At 38.3% G+C, this 19,000-nt stretch overlaps 1 protein-coding gene across 3 annotated transcripts in view; it reads left to right on the top strand.

Annotated features, from left to right (window-relative positions):
• Positions 1-18,361, top strand: part of LOC129739842 (shootin-1) — a 67,182-nt gene extending 48,821 nt beyond the window's left edge. For all 3 annotated transcript variants that reach the window (XM_055731369.1, XM_055731370.1, XM_055731372.1), the window contains exons 5-7: positions 2,604-2,766; positions 3,040-3,532; positions 17,837-18,361. In XM_055731369.1, coding sequence (XP_055587344.1) covers positions 2,604-2,766; positions 3,040-3,532; positions 17,837-18,216 — 1,036 coding nt within the window. In that variant the 3' untranslated portion in view covers positions 18,217-18,361. The remainder of the gene's footprint in view (positions 1-2,603; positions 2,767-3,039; positions 3,533-17,836) is intronic.
• The last annotated feature ends 639 nt before the right edge of the window (positions 18,362-19,000 follow it).

The raw sequence follows: 19,000 nt of genomic DNA on the forward strand, positions 1-19,000 counted from the left end.
TAACCCCAATCCCCAAATCAACCTTATTTCTTTTCTAAATTTTCACATTAATTCCATTTTCACAAGATTAAAAACATTGACCCGTAGTGGATTCACTTTTTTCTTTTTTTTTTCAACTATTATTTTACAAACTCTTTTTCAAATCCACCAAAATGCAATTAAATCATTTTCACATTATTCCGAACCTTAAGCCATGAACTTCTCTTATAAGCCAACCCAAAATTACAAGCCACCAAGATTAAGCCACTTCTTTTTTTCTTAGCACGCGCGTCGTTTCACCTCGTCGCCACTTGTGGTAACTAGCGATGTGCCACGGTCGAGAGTCTACTTGAGAATGCACGAGACAGTTCACCCACGATGCTAGCAAGCTCGCCATAATCGTTCGCTGCGTGGGGGTTCGTATGTGTATTCGTATAGAAGATAGTACTTACAGTATGTTTGCGAATAATTGCATCACCACAATGACAATATTTCATCTTAAGAACGCATTACAATTAGAGTTATTTTTTTGTAAACCCCATAACCCCCCCCCCGAAATTTCAAAAAAAATCCGAAGGGAGGAATAAAAAAAAGTTCCAAAAACATTTTATGGAAATTTTGAAAAATTTATCAAGTGTCCGAAAGATTATAAAATCAAATAACTTATTTTGGAAGATGCGAGTTTTATCACCTTTTATATTCTTGGCTTTATTTTTTTTTTCGATAAAAAAATACTTGATTCATATGTTTTGTGCTATGATATAGTATGCAAATTCGATGTTTACAAGCTTTCATGCAATTTATTCCAATTCTAATCCGGGTGGCAAAAGAAGGATAGAAGGATTTAAAATTCGTTCTGGCCTTATTTGGCTTCAAAAACAGGTATACAAGCGTCGATTAACGATCATTCATGTATTTTTTTTTTTTTTGTAATTGACGCATTAAAAGCTAATTTTTGAAATTCAATGTCTTTTTTTACCATAACCCTTATCGTAATGGGACCTAAAAATAAACTATTGTCATAACGAAAGCTATGCAGAATAGAAGGAATATTTCCTTCACATATTGGGAGTCAACCCTAAAAATCCACTGCTAGCTTTAAAATATTCAACAATGTTTTTGATTAAAGCAAAAACTTGTTATTGAGGAAAGCGCTAACGAAATTGGTAACATTACTTGAACTTTTTAAATAGCGTTTCCTAAAATGGTATACAAATTTAGACTAAGGAGTGTATTCGAAAAAAAATGCAACACTTTGTTTCGTGAATAACTTTTAAATGCATGGATGGAAATTGATGAAATTTTGAATGAAGGTAGCTAGTAATGTAATGTTTACGTGCACAAAATTTGGTGAAAATCTGTCAAGTTGTTTTTGAGATAGCGTCCAATACTGAAGTTCATTGAATATAGTTTTTGAGCAGAATCAATTCTGGAAAGTCCCAGTAGGGGACCCAAAAACATCTGAAAATCAACAATTCGAACAAAGCTCACATGGTGAATCATTAAAGAAGTCCTAGAGGACCCGATAGTGAGCAAAAATTTGAATTTCAGTGAAGATTATTGATTCCATGAAGTGAGATGAATGTGAGAGGTTTTTTCAAGCTCAATCTGAAAATATGAATGAGGAAGAGATAAAAAAGATATTTTTCCTGACTGATTCGTCTAGCTGACCTTTAAATAGACTTGACTTAATTTCTTTAAGGTAGAAAAGCTGCCTACCGGTAAAATAAACGAAATACAGTGGTAAAAACGTGCGCAAGATATTTGGACTTATTGTGGAGAGATATTTTGAAAAATTTCGAAAAGGACAGCAAAACGAACTCTTTAGCGGTCACCTGGCAGGTTTCCAACCAGAAACTTTTCGTTGACAAGTCTCGCCTGTATTTCCCGGAGATAAACAAGGATAAAAAATTGAAAAATTTAATGTCTATTACCTGAGCAGGCTAGCGATCTGCGGAAACTGCAAATTACTAGCATAACTATTGACAGGATGAATGGCTTAAAATACAAAGAAGACTGCCTCCAAATGCGACCTTTCTCCCTGAAAAGCTCTTAAATAGGTCTCACAAAGTTTATACTCTTTTTAAATTGGAAATCGTGCTGTTGCACAAAAACGGCGGTGGAGTGATAAAAAGTCAAATATGTTGTTTTCGTGCCGTAAGAAAACAATCGGCTTAATTTGTTATAACTTTGACCAAATTCAAAATTTTGAGTTGTTTTGAAGGTCAGGCTTCAGGAAACAGCAAACGTAATCAAATATTATCTTGATTTGAAAAAAGGTGGTTCGTAGTATGCATTATAGATGGCGCACGTGTTGTCCAAAAATTAAAGTCGAAAAATTTCTTCATCGGGCGCTATCTCAAAACAACTTGACAGAACATCACTAAAATTTGCATATGTAAACATTACATCACCAGGTAACTTCGCTGAAAATTTTGCATTCACGCATTCAAAAGTTATTCACAAAACAAAGTGTTGCATTTTTTATCGAATACCCTCCTTACTGTCAGAGAATCTCAAAAAATTTTTTTGTAGTATTAAGAATATTTCCTACTCCATTTGAAATGCAAAATAATTCATAAGTTTAGAATGATTTCAACAGTTATGCGTTTTTTTTTTAACAGGTTGGAAAGTTCCTTCATGCAAATCCGACGAGAGCGTGATCAACTCGCCCTGCAAAGCCGCGATTCCGTCGATTCTAAAACTGGACCGAATGAGGAAATTCAAAAGCTGCGCTCCGAGATGGAACAGAAGCGCAAAACTTTCGAGGCACAGTTTATCGAATATGTAAGTGCTTACATACTTTGCATTAGTGTTTTTGTATTTTTGTAAATTTATTGTATTAACAAATCGTATAACCGGACTAATATATTTTTCGGAGTGGTTGATGTGAGTTTCACTTTTCGGCCCCACAATAAGTGAATCGCAAAAATGACAAAAAAAACTGTACCAAAGGCATGCTTTAGCTTCTGTTATGCGGTTTGTGGTCGGATGTAACTTATCGAGTAGATTTAATTCCCTTAGCTATTTACTTATGTGTATAAAAACCAACCTTCCTAGAAATCACTAATGCAGCAGGAGCTTACGCGAAATACCAATGAGCAAATAATAGCACTGCAGTTGGAAGTTGATAGGTTGAAGCAGGATCTCGAAGAAGCAGTCAATCGTGCCGAAAGGGCCGAGGAAGAGGTCCGTGAGCTGACATCTTTGCTCCGGGCCAGTCAACTTCAAGAGCGCCAATTTTACTCCCAACTAGATCTGGACAAATTGAGCCTTCGCAATTTCGGTGCCGGTGATGGGGACAACGATTCGCTCCTGTCCGGCATGAGTAGTCTAGCGCCTGCTGCCTTCTACCAAACCCAAGCACTGCCACCACTTCCGCCACCTCCTCCGCCTCCACCCCCACCACCACCTCAACCACCATCGCTTCAGAGAGCGCTGTCCGCAACCGGATCTGGGGCAATGGGACTTAGTGAAGCAATCTCGACGCAAAAATTAAATCACATCGCAGACAAGCACAAAAATGCTACCAGGAGTCAGCAACATGCAACAGGTAGGTTCCAATTACGGCTGTATCGATCCGTTACGATGTGCGTTAATATGCGTGAAGGTAGGACATCAAATCTGACATTGTAGGTACATAGATACGTATACGCAGAACAGGTGGACCTCACTTCCGGTCCATCCGAAGCTCAGTTAATTCAATAAACGACTGCCTCTTGCTCCCCACTATTTATGACTGCTGGCCGTTTCGTCTGGCTCACTCACTTTACATTTTCAACCTTCAACAAACTACATATGTACCTATCAATATCTTCTGATAACGCTAGTCGGTGATGGTGTAGTCTAGTAGAAAAAACTTTAACTGTACCTACCATCACATCGTAACTAGACAGGTATACGTTGTATTGTCATTTTTTTTTTCAGCAGTCAGCATATTCCGGGAGGCGTGCTGCATCTACTTTTCCATTCAATCCATTTGCTGTTTTCGAAGAAACTATCAATCTAAAAGCTTGGTTCCACCAGAACATAACTTTTCCAAACATCTTTTTCCGGAAGTAAATCAACTGAAGTTTTTCCAAAAGTGTCCTTCGACAAATTAAAAAAGCTTCGGCGTGAATTGAGACATTGATCCAAAACTCATCCATGATTTTTAGCAAAATTTTTAAGTAACGTTTACATGAGTAAATTTGAACTTTTAGGCTTGTATGGGAAAATTGAATATTTTGTACTGAAAAATCAACTAAATTTTTATTTCGTCTGTGGAACCGAGCCAGCTGATGGTTTTGCGCCAATTTATAAAATTCCTAAAGGAAATTTTTCGCTTAACAACTTTGTCGAAGACCGTAACTTCGCATCTTATTAGGAAATAAAGTTATTAGCTGTTTAACAGGGGTATGTTTTTCCGCACTGATCTAGGTATATATATATGAGGCCCTTAGAGCCAAAGGGGTATAAGTGCATAAAACCTGATTTCGAGAAAAAAGCACTTGAACTTCGTTGTATTCCAGTAAATTCCATAGATATTTTTTATGAATTTTTTTCATGTGAATGATTTTTCTAAATAAAAACAAAGCATTTTACATTTTTTTTCCCAAAAAACAACGTTTATTTGACGTTTATTGAGGCGATACATATTTTTTAAATTTGGTACTTATACCCCTTTGGCTCCAAACACATGCACTTATACCCCTTTGCCACCAAATAAATTCACTTATACCCCTTTGCCACCAACAAATTTTCACATCCAGGTTTTTTGATCGTATTGATATAGGTAAGAAACCATAAATATTCATTGCTACAAGAGTCAATTAGTTTTCGTATAAATATATTTTTTGTTGTTTCGATGAGAAATATACTCTGGTACAGTAGGTTAAGAGATTTTATGGCTGAAGATCGACCTGGTCTTGGCAACTTCTACTAAATCTTTCCAAACAACGTTTTTTCATCAAGATTAATTTATAATAATTCGTGAAAGGTATGTTCCACTAAATTCCAATCACCACGTGTTTTGTACGTCTTTGCCTAATCAATTGGGTATTGGGATGGGACTTGCGATCACTCTGAGTTGGTTTTTTACAGTAAATTAACGATAGGCGCTTCAATATTAACCCAATTATCTCGTACAAATACATTTTTTTTGTACTTTATAAGCCTTTAATCCGTGACACACTTCATAAATCCAGAAATCAGGCATTTGTGATCCGCTAATTTGTTATTGAAATAGAAAAAATAATTAAATATATTAATTTTTTTTCTACTAGAATTATCACTAAATGCAATCAGATGAATCATAGTTGATGGTAAATTTTTAAACATCATCAGCTATTCAAAAGAAAAGTTAATTACATTAATTTTAAAAATTTTTGGTCCCGATGAAAAAACATTACTTTCATGAAATCAAGTTAGGGTTGGTGGCAAAGGGGTATAAGTACATCAGTTTAATGGACTTTGGAGGCAAAGGGGTATAAGTGCAGCACTTATACCCCTTTGGCTCCAAACAAAAAGGAAATTTCAGTTAGCACGATTTTTTCAACGAGATCTAAACATAACAAAATAGTGAAATAAAATTATGATTAAAATAGCATATGATGATTGACAGTCAAGGATTCGTTCTAGATGGTTATCTCGATTTTTTCCATTTTGTCACTTATACCCCTTTGGCTCCAAGGGCCTCATATATAAAAATGAATTTCTGTCTGTCTGTCTTTCTGTCTGTCTGTCTGTCTGTCTGTCTGTCTGTCTGTCTGTCTGTCTGTCTGTCTGTCTGTCTGTCAGTCTGTCTGTCTGTTCCCTATAGACTCGAAAACAACTGAACCGATTTGCGTGAAACTTGGTAGATTGGGGAATTGGAGGCCGGGGAAGGTTGCTATAATGGTTTGGGACCTCTCCCTATCACTGGAAGAGGGGAGGGGGTCTCTCATGTAAAAGTAATAAGTCTTTAAATCTCGAGAACTGATTAAGCGAATCAAACCAAACTTGGCATGGGTGGGTACTTGGGTAAGAGAAATATTTCCAAGAATATTTGGTACCCCTCCCTCCTTCCAGTGGGGAGAAAGGAAGGGGGGAGGGGGCACTCCTTACAATTTTTTACATAACTGGAGAACTAAATAAGCTAAGGGAACAAAATTTGGTATGGGAGGGTAGTGGAATACGAGAAATGGTTTTATGGTTATTTCAGACCCCTCCCTCCTTCCGTTGGAGGTACAGGAAGGAGAGGGGGGCCTTTAACTCCTTTTTCATTGCATAACTTGAAAACTATTCGAGTAAACGAATCCAAATTTAACTAGGAAGGGGTATTTGGGTACGATAAGTAGTTCTGTGAATATTTGGTACCCCTCCCTTATTTCAGTGAGGAGATAGAAAGGGTGGAGGAGGCTCCTTTACAGTTTTCAGCATAACTGGAAAAATAATCAAGCAAATGGAACCAAATTTGGCGTGGGAAAGTATTTGATTACGAGAAATGTTTCTATGATATTTTGAGAACCCTCCGTTGTTGAAATCGGGAGATCTTAAGGGAGCAGGGTGCTCACATCCAATTTTTTACATAACTCGGGAACTTACTCAGCGAAAGCAACGAAATTTGGCTTGAAAGGGTATTTGAGCACAATGAATGTTTATGTGCATATTTGTAACTACTGCCTCCTTCCAGTTGCGTGATAGGAAGGAGAGAGGGAGGCTCCTTTACAATTTATCGCATAACTCGAGAACTAATCGAGCAAATGGAAACAACTTTGGCATGGGAGAACATTTGGATTCTTAATTCAATTTAATTGATTTTATTAGAGAGGCATGCTTGGAAGATTCGCCTCTAATTTGGATACGTAAAATGACTATTTGCTTATTTGAGACTTCTTTCGCCTTCAATTGGGGATACAGTTAGAGAAGACGGAAGCTCACATACGATTGTTTTGCATAAACCAAGAACTTATGTAACCAATATGACACGAAAACAATCATACAATCGAGCAAATAAAACAGCATTGGGCATTTGAAAACACGGAATGTTTGATCTTGATCCCCTCCTTCCAGGTAGGAAAAGGGGCTTGGATACTAATTTTAAAGTATAACTCGACAACGAATAAAGCAAACGAAACCAAATTTTGCATGAGAGGGTATTCGAGCACAAGAAATGTTTTTTTTCCGGTAGTTTAGCACCCCTTCCTCCAATTAGTGAAACAATAAGAAATAGGAAGAGGAAAGAGAGTCACTCATACTTTTTTTTTAAATATAAATTTTCGAGAAAATGGAATCAAATTTGCATGGAAGCATATTTGTGCACGGGAGATATTCTCTCGGTGGTTTGAGACCCATTTCCCAGACAACCAGAAGTCGTATATAATTTTACAGATTATATCGTATGAATGTTATTTAAACTCATTTTCGTATATCTGCACCTACAATGTGCGGCCCATGCATATTCTTTATCGTATTTAAATGCATTGCATGTTCCTTTACGACAATTCGTATATCTGCACTTACAATGTGCGTCCCCTGCATATTCTTTATCATATTTAAATACATTGCATGATTTTATTACGACAATACAATCCAAATAAAGAATATGTGTGCTAATGTACCTATATGGCCTCCAAAATGATACGTATATACTGGTTTTGCTGCATTATATACGATTTATTTACACGTATATTTGCACGTATATTTTGTGTTACAAATTTGATATACCCACCAAATGGTTGTCTGGGTTCTCTTGCCAGAGTTGGGAGAGGGCATCTCATTCTATTGAATAACTCGCGAATTTGTCAAGAATGGAGCCATATAAAACATGTGATCGTATTTGTATACTAGAAGTGCTTTTCTGATGTTAGGAGACCCCCCCCCTTTTTCCATTAGAGGTATAGGAATAGGGGATGGGGTCACTCTCACAATTTGTATAATAATAGGTAAAATAATGCGATGTTATATAGTTACAAAAAATGTTTCTGGGATAGTTTGAACTCTCTCCACATTTAAAAGGTACACCGAAGATTAAGTTATAGTCTTAAGAAGCAAAGAAATTCAGAGTCATAAAAAAGATTAAAACACGGATAATTTTTTTTGTATGATTTCAAAAGAAAAAAAAAAGTTGCCATTTCCTTTTGAAAAGACATTTTAATAATTATGAAATTGAATTGAAAATTTTGTTAAACTCAATGAAAAGTTAAATAGCTAGGTACTACATATTTCAATAGTTTTTGGAAGGTGTAGCAAAGCACACCGGGTCAGCTAGTAAACAATAAATTCGATTGACATCCCTGCAGGTGCCTAGCGAGGTATTGCGTGACTATTTTCCATGCAACACTTCGCGAGGCTTAAGCAGTGATGTCAATTGAATTTATTGTTAATCAATGCGAAAAAACATACCCCTGTTAAACAGTTAATAACTTTTTTCCTGACAAGATACGAAGTAATGGTCTTAGACAAAGTTGTTCAGCGGAAAATTTCCTTTCGGGAATTTATAAATTGGCACAAAAACCATCAGCTGGTTCGGTTCCACAGACGAAACAAAAATTATGTAGATTTTTCAGCACAAAATACTCAATTTCCCATACAAACCTAAATGTTCAAATTTACTCATGTAAACGTTACTTAAGAATTTTGCAAAAAATCATGGATGAGTTTTGGACCAAGACGAAGCTTTTTAGACCCCAGGGTTTGAGATATTCCAAAATAACCCCAAATCGACTCAGTGTATTGTGACATTTTTCCCTAACCGGTTAGTTGAATTTTAATACCCAAATGTAAATTCTGTAAATTTTTATAATTGGTGATCATAAATACAGAGTAAGATGCAAATTAAATTTTATTTGGATTTGGTTTAATTTTTATAAATATACTCTTTTTCGTTAAAGCTAAGCAAACAATATTAAATTGTAAAATTAAAATAGCACACTTTCGATATTTTGCATAATTTACAAAACCTTTTTAATTTGGATGGATGAACGGCGTTGTTGAAATAGAATTTATGTTACGAATGGTTGAAGTTGTTGTAAATGTTTAATTTAATTATGATGTTGATATGCTTCGGTGATTTGCTTACGATTTTTAAACGATTTTGATACTATCTTACTATTTTTCAGAGGTTATCCAAACTCCTCCATAATTAAACTAGAGTCCGCTTGAATGATGTGTAGTCACCAAAACCCTATCGAGAAACATTGAAAAATGTGTGATGGAATTTACAGATCATGTGTCATATACCGTACTATTTTGATAATTTTTAAAATTGTAATTGTAATTGTTTTATTTGTATACAGTGACGGTAACATTTTTTGTAAAGTTACATAAGGCCCGCAGAGTCAAAGTGGTATAAGTGCAAAAATGATCGATTTTGAGTAAATAATGCCAAACGATTTTCGATGTTAATATTTTTGATTTTCAAAATTATATTTGCATACTTTTACGTTCGAAAGAAAATTGCAAATGTTCGAAAAATGTATGTAAAATGGCCACAACACAAAAATTTCTCGAAATTATCTTTTATACACTTTTACCCCTTTTGCTTATATCACTTCAAAGAGATCTTTGTTTTGAATTCAGTTAGAGTTGATTCAGATGTATTTTTCCAAATGACATACGCTGACACGCTAAGCATGTGTATTCTGTTTGTATGTTTTATGTTGGTTATCCACCATGGGTGCACGGATTCACCGCAGTTTCTGCCTAAGTATGTGCTCACATGCATTCTTTAGATGATTAAAGTTCGACAAATCTCCAATTCAACGCGTACACTATACCCAGACTCCATGGCTTCGTATGAACTGTTATGGAGTGAACGTATTGCGCGTGTTGATGTAGGTATATTTTGGAAGAACGAGTCGATCAGGTGGGCTAGTTTACTTACAAGTATTCCGGCATCCGTGTATATACCTGGCCAGCTGGCAACTGAATGAACATTCTTATTATATAGTCAGTTAAAGAGGCAACCCATCTTACCCGTCGGCCACTTATGGGATTTGAACCCAAAATTTTTCTTGTCGATACCGGGAATCGAACCCAGAACGCCTGGCATACCAAAACCAGATTCGCGCCAGCCTATCTGCTAGACAATATCGGCGTTGTACTACACATGTGTGTATTCTTCATGGAAAAAAACTTGCACTTGCGGCATGTGTCGTATTAATGCAAATGTAGATTTTTAATTAAATTTTTAGCTACATCATGATTATTAAGTTTAACTTTCAGAACTTGTTAGTTTCAAATGATTTTTTTAGTGTTCATTTTGGCGAGTTGGTAAGTATATTTTAATATCATTAATGAAAATAAAATTAGATTAAAAAAGTTTTCTCATTATATCTAGCGGCACTGACGATCACAAGTTCCATTTTTTAATCCAATCATCAGCCTACGTTAGGGATGATGTTGCTCCCTTTTCTGCAGCACAACCACACAGATATATTTGGCGGCAACTGGCAACATAATTGTTGCAAAAATAAATTTCCCTTCACTTCGAATCGTCGTTTAATTTACCACTTCACTAGACGCACTCAGCACAAAAACCACATAAGCTGCCCGCGTGACCCACCAAAAAAGGTCATTAAATTCAATCATGCATGCAGCTTCTATCACTTAATTGTGGATTTTCAACTACCTCGAGTGAATGTGACGAATACTGACAATGGATTTTTTATTTGGAAATTTGTCCATTAGTATTCATTATAAGTTTTCCACTTTTCTGAGACGAATCACTAAAAACTTGAAAACCTCTCTAATTAAAAAAAATCCACTAATTTTTCTGAACCTTTTTCAAACAACCGATTGCTGTATCCAATTCCGATCCATGTAAGTCGACCTACTTTTTTCGACCATGAAAGCATCTAATCAACCCTGAACAAGGCACTTGAGCCGCTTAATTTTCAAGCAGCATTTTCCGTAAGCCGCGAAAAAAATATCGTCCGCCAAACCAAAACTATACGCCAAAAAAGAAACGCGACGCAACAGGCAGTAGTCGGGAAATACTGGTCCTCTTTTAGTTACGTATCGCTGCAGGATCAACCGAATCGGCACGTGGTACTTGTGCGAGCACCGTTTCACTTTCACGACCAGATGCAAACTGTTGTCGAGTCGGCATGTGGCCACACCGCCGGCCGACAGCGGAAGCAGCATCCCCCCATTATCATCTGGGAGATGGGACACCGATGATGTTTATGGTGATTCTGATGACAGACTGAGGAGACTCCTGACGAAGATAACAATCATCCGGTGACGGGGCTTCCTGGGGTGCCGCTTTGTGGGTGGTTACTTTCCAATCATAAATATAGGAAAAACACTTCTTCTCCCTTATCCGGTTTGTGCTTTCACGGATCTTGAGGCTCTGTTGGGCGGATGCGTGCTGTTTGACCGTCTGGTCAAAAACGCGGTGGATCTTAACTTCTCTTTTTTTCGTGTTTTATCTTTGAATAAAAGGGATTTTTTTTAAACACAAACACATAGGTATAGTATCCTAATGAGCGCCGTTGTTGCCTAGCGGATAGGCTGGCGCGAGTCTGAGTTTGGAATGCCAGGCGTACTGGGTTCGATTCCCGGTTTCGGCAAGAAAACTTTTGAGTTCGAATCCCGTAAGTGGCCGATAGGTAAGATTTGTTCCCTCATATAACTGACTATATGATAAGAATGTTCATTCAGTTGCCAGCTAGCCAGGTATATACACGGATGCCGGAATACCTGTAAGTAAATTAGCCCACCTAATTGACTCGTTCTTCCAAAATAAACCGATGTATTTATATCAACTCAATACGTTCATCCATAACAGTTCATACGATGCCATGGGGTCCGGGTATGGTGTACACGTTGCATTGGGGATTCGTCGATCTAAATAATCTAAAGAATGCATGTGAACACATAAAGGGTGATACGGTCAAAATTCGGTCAAGGGAAAACGCGTGTAAATCGGTGAAATCGTTTATTTAAAAAATCAAATTAAATTTCTTTTTCAAGTTTGATCAGTATAAAATTCAGGAAAAATATTCAGTTAGGCTTCCGCTTTTTCAAATCCGAATTGCCGGGCCTTACGCTTAACCCCTGCCATCAGATTTTGTACAGCCACCTTGTCCACCTTCTTCGCCGCAGAAAGCCAGTTTGCCTTGAACTGCTGCTCGTCCTTAGCAGTTTTTTGATCTGCTTTAGAATCCGCTTGACAATAGCCCAGTATTTCTCAATTGGGCAGAGTTCTGGCGAGTTGGGAGAGTTCTTGTCCTTGGGAACCACCTGCACGTTGTTGGCGGCGTACCACACCATGGTCTTTTTACCGTAATGGCAAGATGCCAAATCCTGCCAAAACAGTACGGAACAACCGTGTTTCTTCAGGAAAGGCAGCAGACGTTTATTCAAACACTCTTTCACGTAAATTTGTTGGTGGACAGTCCCGGAAGCTATGAAAATGCTGCTTTTCAAGCCACAGGTACAGATGGCTTGCCAAACCAGATATTTCTTCGCGATCTTTGACAGTTTCATGTGCTTGAAAATATTTGCTACCTTTCCCCTTCTTTTTGCCCTATAAAAATCCTGTCCCGGAAGCTGCTTGTAGTTGGCTTTGACGTAGGTTTCGTCGTCCATTACCACGCAGTCAAATTTCGTCAGCATCGTCGTGTACAGCCTCCGGGATCGCGCTTTGGCCGTCGTATTTTGTTTATCATCGCAATATGGAGTAACTACTACTAGTCGATAGTCCAGCTCATTTTTTGGCTCAATGCACGGTTGTAGACGATACGTCCAGCTTATTTGCGGCATCTCGGAGAGAGATTAGGGTTTCGCTTGAAACTACCGGCAACTCTCTTTGTCGTCTCAGCGGCTTCCGGTTTTCGATTTCCCCCCGATCTAGACTTCCTGGCTGTCTACAAACGTTCCCCAAACACTTTAATTACATTTGTAACGGTTGATTTGGCAACTTTTAGCGATTTTTTCCTGCTTTGCCTGCGAGTTGCTCGGATTTTCGCGATGCGCGAACAAAATTTTGATACGCTGCTCTTTTTCCTTGGACGGCATTTTGACAACTGAAGAGTGAATTCCAAAATCAAAATAGGAGCAACATTCTACACACACACACACACATCTACAAAATGAGGGGTGTTCAGGTTTTTTAAATGCAAAATTGAAAGAAATACGTCAAGTTGATATTGACCAAATGTTGACCGTATCACCCTTTATGCATTAAAAGTTTTAAGGTTAGTGGGACGTAGTCAGAAAAATTATTGTTTTCTTCATTTATTTTAATTTTTTTTAAACATGCGATTTTCACCATATTTAGAAAAAGGGGTAACTTGCAACAAACTTTGATTTTAATGAAAAATCTAATGAAAACGTATGTACCTAAATGTATAGGTATCGATAATTTTTTTATGCTATAAAAACCATTCCCCGTAATAATACCGATTGCAGTGATTTCTGCTTCTGTTGAAATCCAATGCTGGCTTTTTTACTGCGTCACAGCTTCAGGAGCCAAACCTGCGAGTGATATTCCAGCAGCCAACCGGAATGCATGATGGCTTGTTTTAGAGCCCTTTCTTCGCCTGTTTTATCAATTCTGGAATGAATAAAATCACATAAAATGGATCTTACGCTGCAGGTTTGCTCAGAAATTTTCGGTGGAACGTGACTGGGGCCATGAGGTGGGCTCGCCAATCAAATAATCACTAGTGCATACAGCCTCCAACGATCGCTTTGGGGAGCAAGCCGACGCCAGATACGGCAAGAACACAACGTTTTCGGCTTAACGGTACTTCTAAAATACTAAAGGTCCAGTAATTGAACTGCTACATTACTTCAACAGTAATTAATTGTAATTAATTAATTAAAGTTATGCAACAAACACACGAAACAGTTTTGAACGACCCCTCGTCGTTTTGTTTACATTAATACCGTATTTGTTTATGCCGAGTGTTGCACTAGTGTTGCACTGGTGCACCACTAGGTGCTGTCAAACTGTTTGTTTATTCGGACGGTGTTGCACTGGTTTTGACCTGTCGGAGTTCTGCTTACGGACGGTGGCCCACCGATAATTTTGCCAGTGTTGCGGGAGAGCGTGTGAGTGAGTGAGATAGCAATACACTGGCGACGATTTGTGTTTGTTTTTATCGGATACGGTGGAACACTCCACGAGTGGAGAAAACAAATACAGTATAAGTCTTAACTATCATTGGATGTAAGTGTTACTTTTGTAATCAGGTATTATCTGGAAAAATGGATCTCGAACAGAAACGTAGCGCTGTGGTTGACTTGTTCCTAGCTGGCAAACGGCAGGAGGACATAGTTCGTAAGCTGTCCGATATAAGTGTGTGCAGAAGTTTTGTATACCGTACTGTTAAAAGATACTTGGAGACCGGAAGTGCCAAAAAACCGTATGGTGGGGGACGCCGACCTACTGTGGTGACACCTACCATGGCGAAGATCGTCAAGAAGCGCCTTAAGAGCAATGCTCGTCGTAGTGCCACTAAATTGGCAGAGGATCTTAACATATCGGATCGAAGTCTCCGTCGAATCCTGAAAGGTAAACTGCAGACCAAGCCCTACAAGATCCAAAAGGTTCAAGACGTTACGGTGAAGTAGAAACAAGAACGGGTAAAAAGAGCGAAGGCGCTGCTGAAGAGGGCCGCGGAAGGAAGGTTGAAGAATAGCGTGTTAACCGACGAGAAACTCTTCACCGTACAGCAGTTCGTGAATAAGCAAAACGACAGAGCTTGGTTGCCAGACAGATCACAAAGCCATGCCGACTTGCTGACGGTCGCTCGGCGACAGAAACCAGCATCGGTGATGGTTTGAGCCGGAATCACCCGTGATGGCCGGACTCCGCTGGTTTTTGTCCCTGAAGGAGTGAAGATCAACCAAAATACATATCGGGAACTAGTTCTGCAGAATGTCGTCGAACCGTGGGCACGTCGACATTTTGGTTCCAGGTTTCTGTTCAAGATCCATTTTCCGGATAACACCTGATTGCAAAAGTAACACTTATAGAGAATTCGTTTTCGTGTGGTGGTGCACCGGGGCACTACCGGTAGTGCACTTTTTGCTGTTTTCATGCTCGTTTTCAGGGATGGTGGCCCACTGGTAGTGCACCATAAAGTGGACGGTGGAACACTCTGAAAATGTTCGGTGTTGCTGGCGCTCTCACCAATACTGTCATGATTTTTGACAGGACGTGCTTCCCGATGTAAACAAATATCAGCTGGTCTTGTTTATTTCTATACCGCAAAAATTGTGTTCTAGCTATTTCCACATTGTGTTTTTCCTTAATTTACGGAAACTTGTTCCGGATTCAATACCAGTGCCGTTTCCAGCAGAGGCGGAGAATTTTATCCGGAGAAAACGTTCCAAAGCAAACAAACGAATCTCGGCCCTCAAGCAACTGGAGGCAGCCGGAAAGTTACCAAGAGTCACTCGTTTTCCGCTTCAAGCAAAAATGGAAAATGCGGATCGGACGCTCCCAAGAAGAAATGTGCCCAGAAGGCTTGCTGCAATCGGTTCCAGGAGATACTGAAGAAGAGCAGCAAATCCGAGTGCAAAAATTGCAACCAAAAGATCTGGAGGAATCGCCCAAACCGAAGAGTTCTCTTGCTCGGGCGGGTCCCTTAAGTTGGTCTCGTGCAGCAAGAAGCGTTAAGCTGCTTCGAAGCTACTCTGCTACAAGCCAGCTTCGAGCGTTGAAGCCTCCGAGTGCGTGAAAATCGGGAAAGAACTGTGCTTTATTTAGGGTGACGACGCTCGGTTGCGTCAAGTCCCGGATTCCAACCCGTTGCCCTTCAAAAAAGGCAGTTCGAGACTGCACCCGCATTGGGAGCTTGAATTTCTTTTTTTATACGGGATTTTCATCCTGTGGGATGATTCATCCCTACAAGGGCTTGAATTTCGTTCGTTTCGGTATGTTATTAAACTTTTCCGCGATCCGAGTTCGCCGTTTTCGATTTTTTATTTGTAATCTGAAACGGAAATACTCGAACGAAGAAGATGAGATTTGCGAGGAATAAACGATACTCTCAAGACAAAATATCAGAACCATTAAGCTGGGGTAACTGCAGTCCAGCAGCAGCAAACATAGACCGCCCAGAATCAGCCGGTATTGCAGTTATTATCATCAGGGCCAGAGGCGAATCTACCAAGCAAGCCTCTAATAAAATTAATCTGAAATTTTCACAATTTAACATAGTACATAAATTCATGCTAAAATTTTTATATTATTTGCAAGACAATGATCAACTGAAGTAAATTTGATTTCAATTTTCGAAGTCAAACGAAAACAAATACCAGCTGTAATGGATTTTTGACAGCTTGATGTTTTCTGTTGACTCTGCCGATTTCACACACACCAACAAAGGTGAGTGCAAAACTCGATTCATGCTCGTTTTCAGCGTGGAAGGTGCAACACTTTCGGGTGGTGAAAACAAATACGGTATTACATACATCCAATGATAGCTAAGACTTAATGTAAACAAAGCAACGAGGGGTCGTTCAATACTGTTTCGTGTGCAACGAAATAATTACTGTTGAAGTAATGTAGCAGTTCAATTGCCGGACCTTTAATATTTTAGAAGTTATTTTTTCTTTCGCTCCATACTGGTCATGAACGAGGAAATTTATATTTAACATGAAGTGTGTGCCTGAAGTTGCGTATTTTATCAAAAAATACCGTTAAGCCGAAAACGTTGTGTTCTTGCAAAATCTGGCGTCGGCCTGCTCCCAAAAGCGATCTTTGGAGAAAGGCTTAATTTGAAAAAGCAACATTTCATTTCAAGTTCAGAGGAATTTTTATTCCAATATGTTTGAAAAATCTTCATACTTGATGGCATCAAATTTGACATTTTTTTAGATGCGTAAAAAAATTTAGAGCTTTTTTAATATTTGGAGGGCACTGATTCCAAAAATGCAAATACTTTTTCTTCTATAAGCTTCTATCAGCAAGACGACTTTTGAAGAAACCGGTAAACATTCATCAAATAAATTTGTGTACTCTTTGGCAAAACTATAGGACGTCAGAAATGTTTTGAATAAAAAAGTTTTAGTTCAATAATCAACAACGAAAATCGCAAATAAAACTGCAAACCTGAAGAAAGCTCCATACTCTAGGGAACAAATGAAATATCTATTTTGAAAACAACGAGCCCCAGCCAAGTTCTAAGAAACACTGCCCTACCCAGCTGAGTGCCTCTTACTAATTGAATTCACTTGTGGTTGGTGTGCCTATACTTAGTTGTCAATCGCACATCCCCTTTGTCTATTTTCACGGCCACGTTTTAGCCTATTTTATTGTGCTTTCTTATGTAGGTACTTCCGCTTTTCTTGGTGGCTCAGAAGCAAATGTAGGTAGGCAGTTGGGTACATAAGACACAGGATAACGACGACGGTAGGCAACCCCCGCTAAGGACGGACTATTTTGAATCTTCCAAGTCTGGGCGAACTGAAATATGCTATCAGTGGGTGTTTTTTTGTTGGCGCGCGTAAGTTAAAGTTATGAATGGTTTTGCGTTAGAACAACACTTGAAGATCTTGAAAATAGATACATCTATTTCTAGATATTTTACTCGTCCAAGTGTAGCTATTTTAATAGGTTCAACATTAAGTGATCGCTCACTTTCAATATCCTCTACTCATGATAACTTGTAGCAAAAGATGCAGATTAACATTTTTATGAGAGTTCAAATTTTGATTCAGATTGCAGATCTGTTAGCATCGTTTTTGAAAATAGCATAAATTTCTTAAGTCTAAACTAAATGTTGCGTTTGTACATTGTTCAGTATCCTGATAATTTTTACAAATATTAAACATAAAACTTATTGCTGGAATTTTTTTTTACACAAATTCTTAAAAAATTTCCCTTGTTTGCAATTCATTAATCTTTTGTTTGTTGCTTTTTTTTTCTCACCATTAGGTTTAGATTCCGTCATCGAGGACATCAAAAACGGTCGCGTTACGTTACGCCGCCGGAAGCCGAACATTCTGAACGATCTAGAAACGAACCCCAACGACGTCGCCGGGTCTTCCGGTTCCGGTTCGTCCGCCGACAGCCGACAAAGCCAGCTCAACTACTCCCAGCTGGCTGCGAAAAATCCCGCCCTACGTGAAATGTACGAAGTGTTAGAGAGAATGAAACGCCGGAATCGACAGTCACGCGTTATTGTGGAATCCGAACTTATGCCTTTCAAGGAGTCGTTATCTGCGCGGGACGAAGCAAGGCCAGATTTGGACACCACAGATGGGGTCGTCGGGAGCCGAACAAGAACTGTGATCACCGGTGTCGTTAACATTTGAAACTAGAATACAAGTTTTTACTTAAACAAACTAAGAGCAACAGAAGTGATTTAAACTAACATTGCATTTTTTTAACATTTTATGAAATCCAAGAAAATATTTTAATTATATTTATAGCAATGATCGAAATAGCGACACTCACAGAATGAATAAAAGTATAATTCATTAAATCCCTTCTTTTCTCTATTTACGATACCAAATCCATAATAACGTTCATTATTATTTATTCAGACATGGTATAATTTTGAATAATTCTTCAAGAGCATTTTTGCATTTTTGTTTCTTCGCCATTTAATTGGAGATCCCAACAATATCACATCAGCTGTCTTTGTTAGTGTTCTTAGAAGTTTGATGACAAGTGGATTTGTCAAAAATCGTTAGACCGCGAAGAAAAAAATCCGGATTTTTAAGTACAGCCAAAGATTGGTTGAAACTTTGAAACCAGGGAACTGAGATAAACGGAGAATCATCGTCAAACAAATTTTGCAGCCAATGATTGAATTTGTTATAATTTGTTGAAATTTGTTAGAGAGAATTATAAGGTTTCAGTTAAAATGAGAGAAACCGGTGCTCAGAGATTGAAAATGTGCCAATTGTTGCAAATGTTGCAAATTGTTACAATTTGTTAAGCAGTTGTGGAATTTTAATCGTTACCATTCCAAATGCAAAGAATTCTCTCTCCACTGCAATCCCTTGCTTGAAACAGTAGCTCACGGTGTCTTTTTTTCGGCCCTTTAAAAAAATGGTAATATCTGAAAATTTGCCACATTATAGAGGAGACTCT

This window comes from Uranotaenia lowii, chromosome 1 (assembly GCF_029784155.1).
Source record: "Uranotaenia lowii strain MFRU-FL chromosome 1, ASM2978415v1, whole genome shotgun sequence".
NCBI classification, from domain to species: Eukaryota; Metazoa; Arthropoda; class Insecta; order Diptera; family Culicidae; genus Uranotaenia; species Uranotaenia lowii.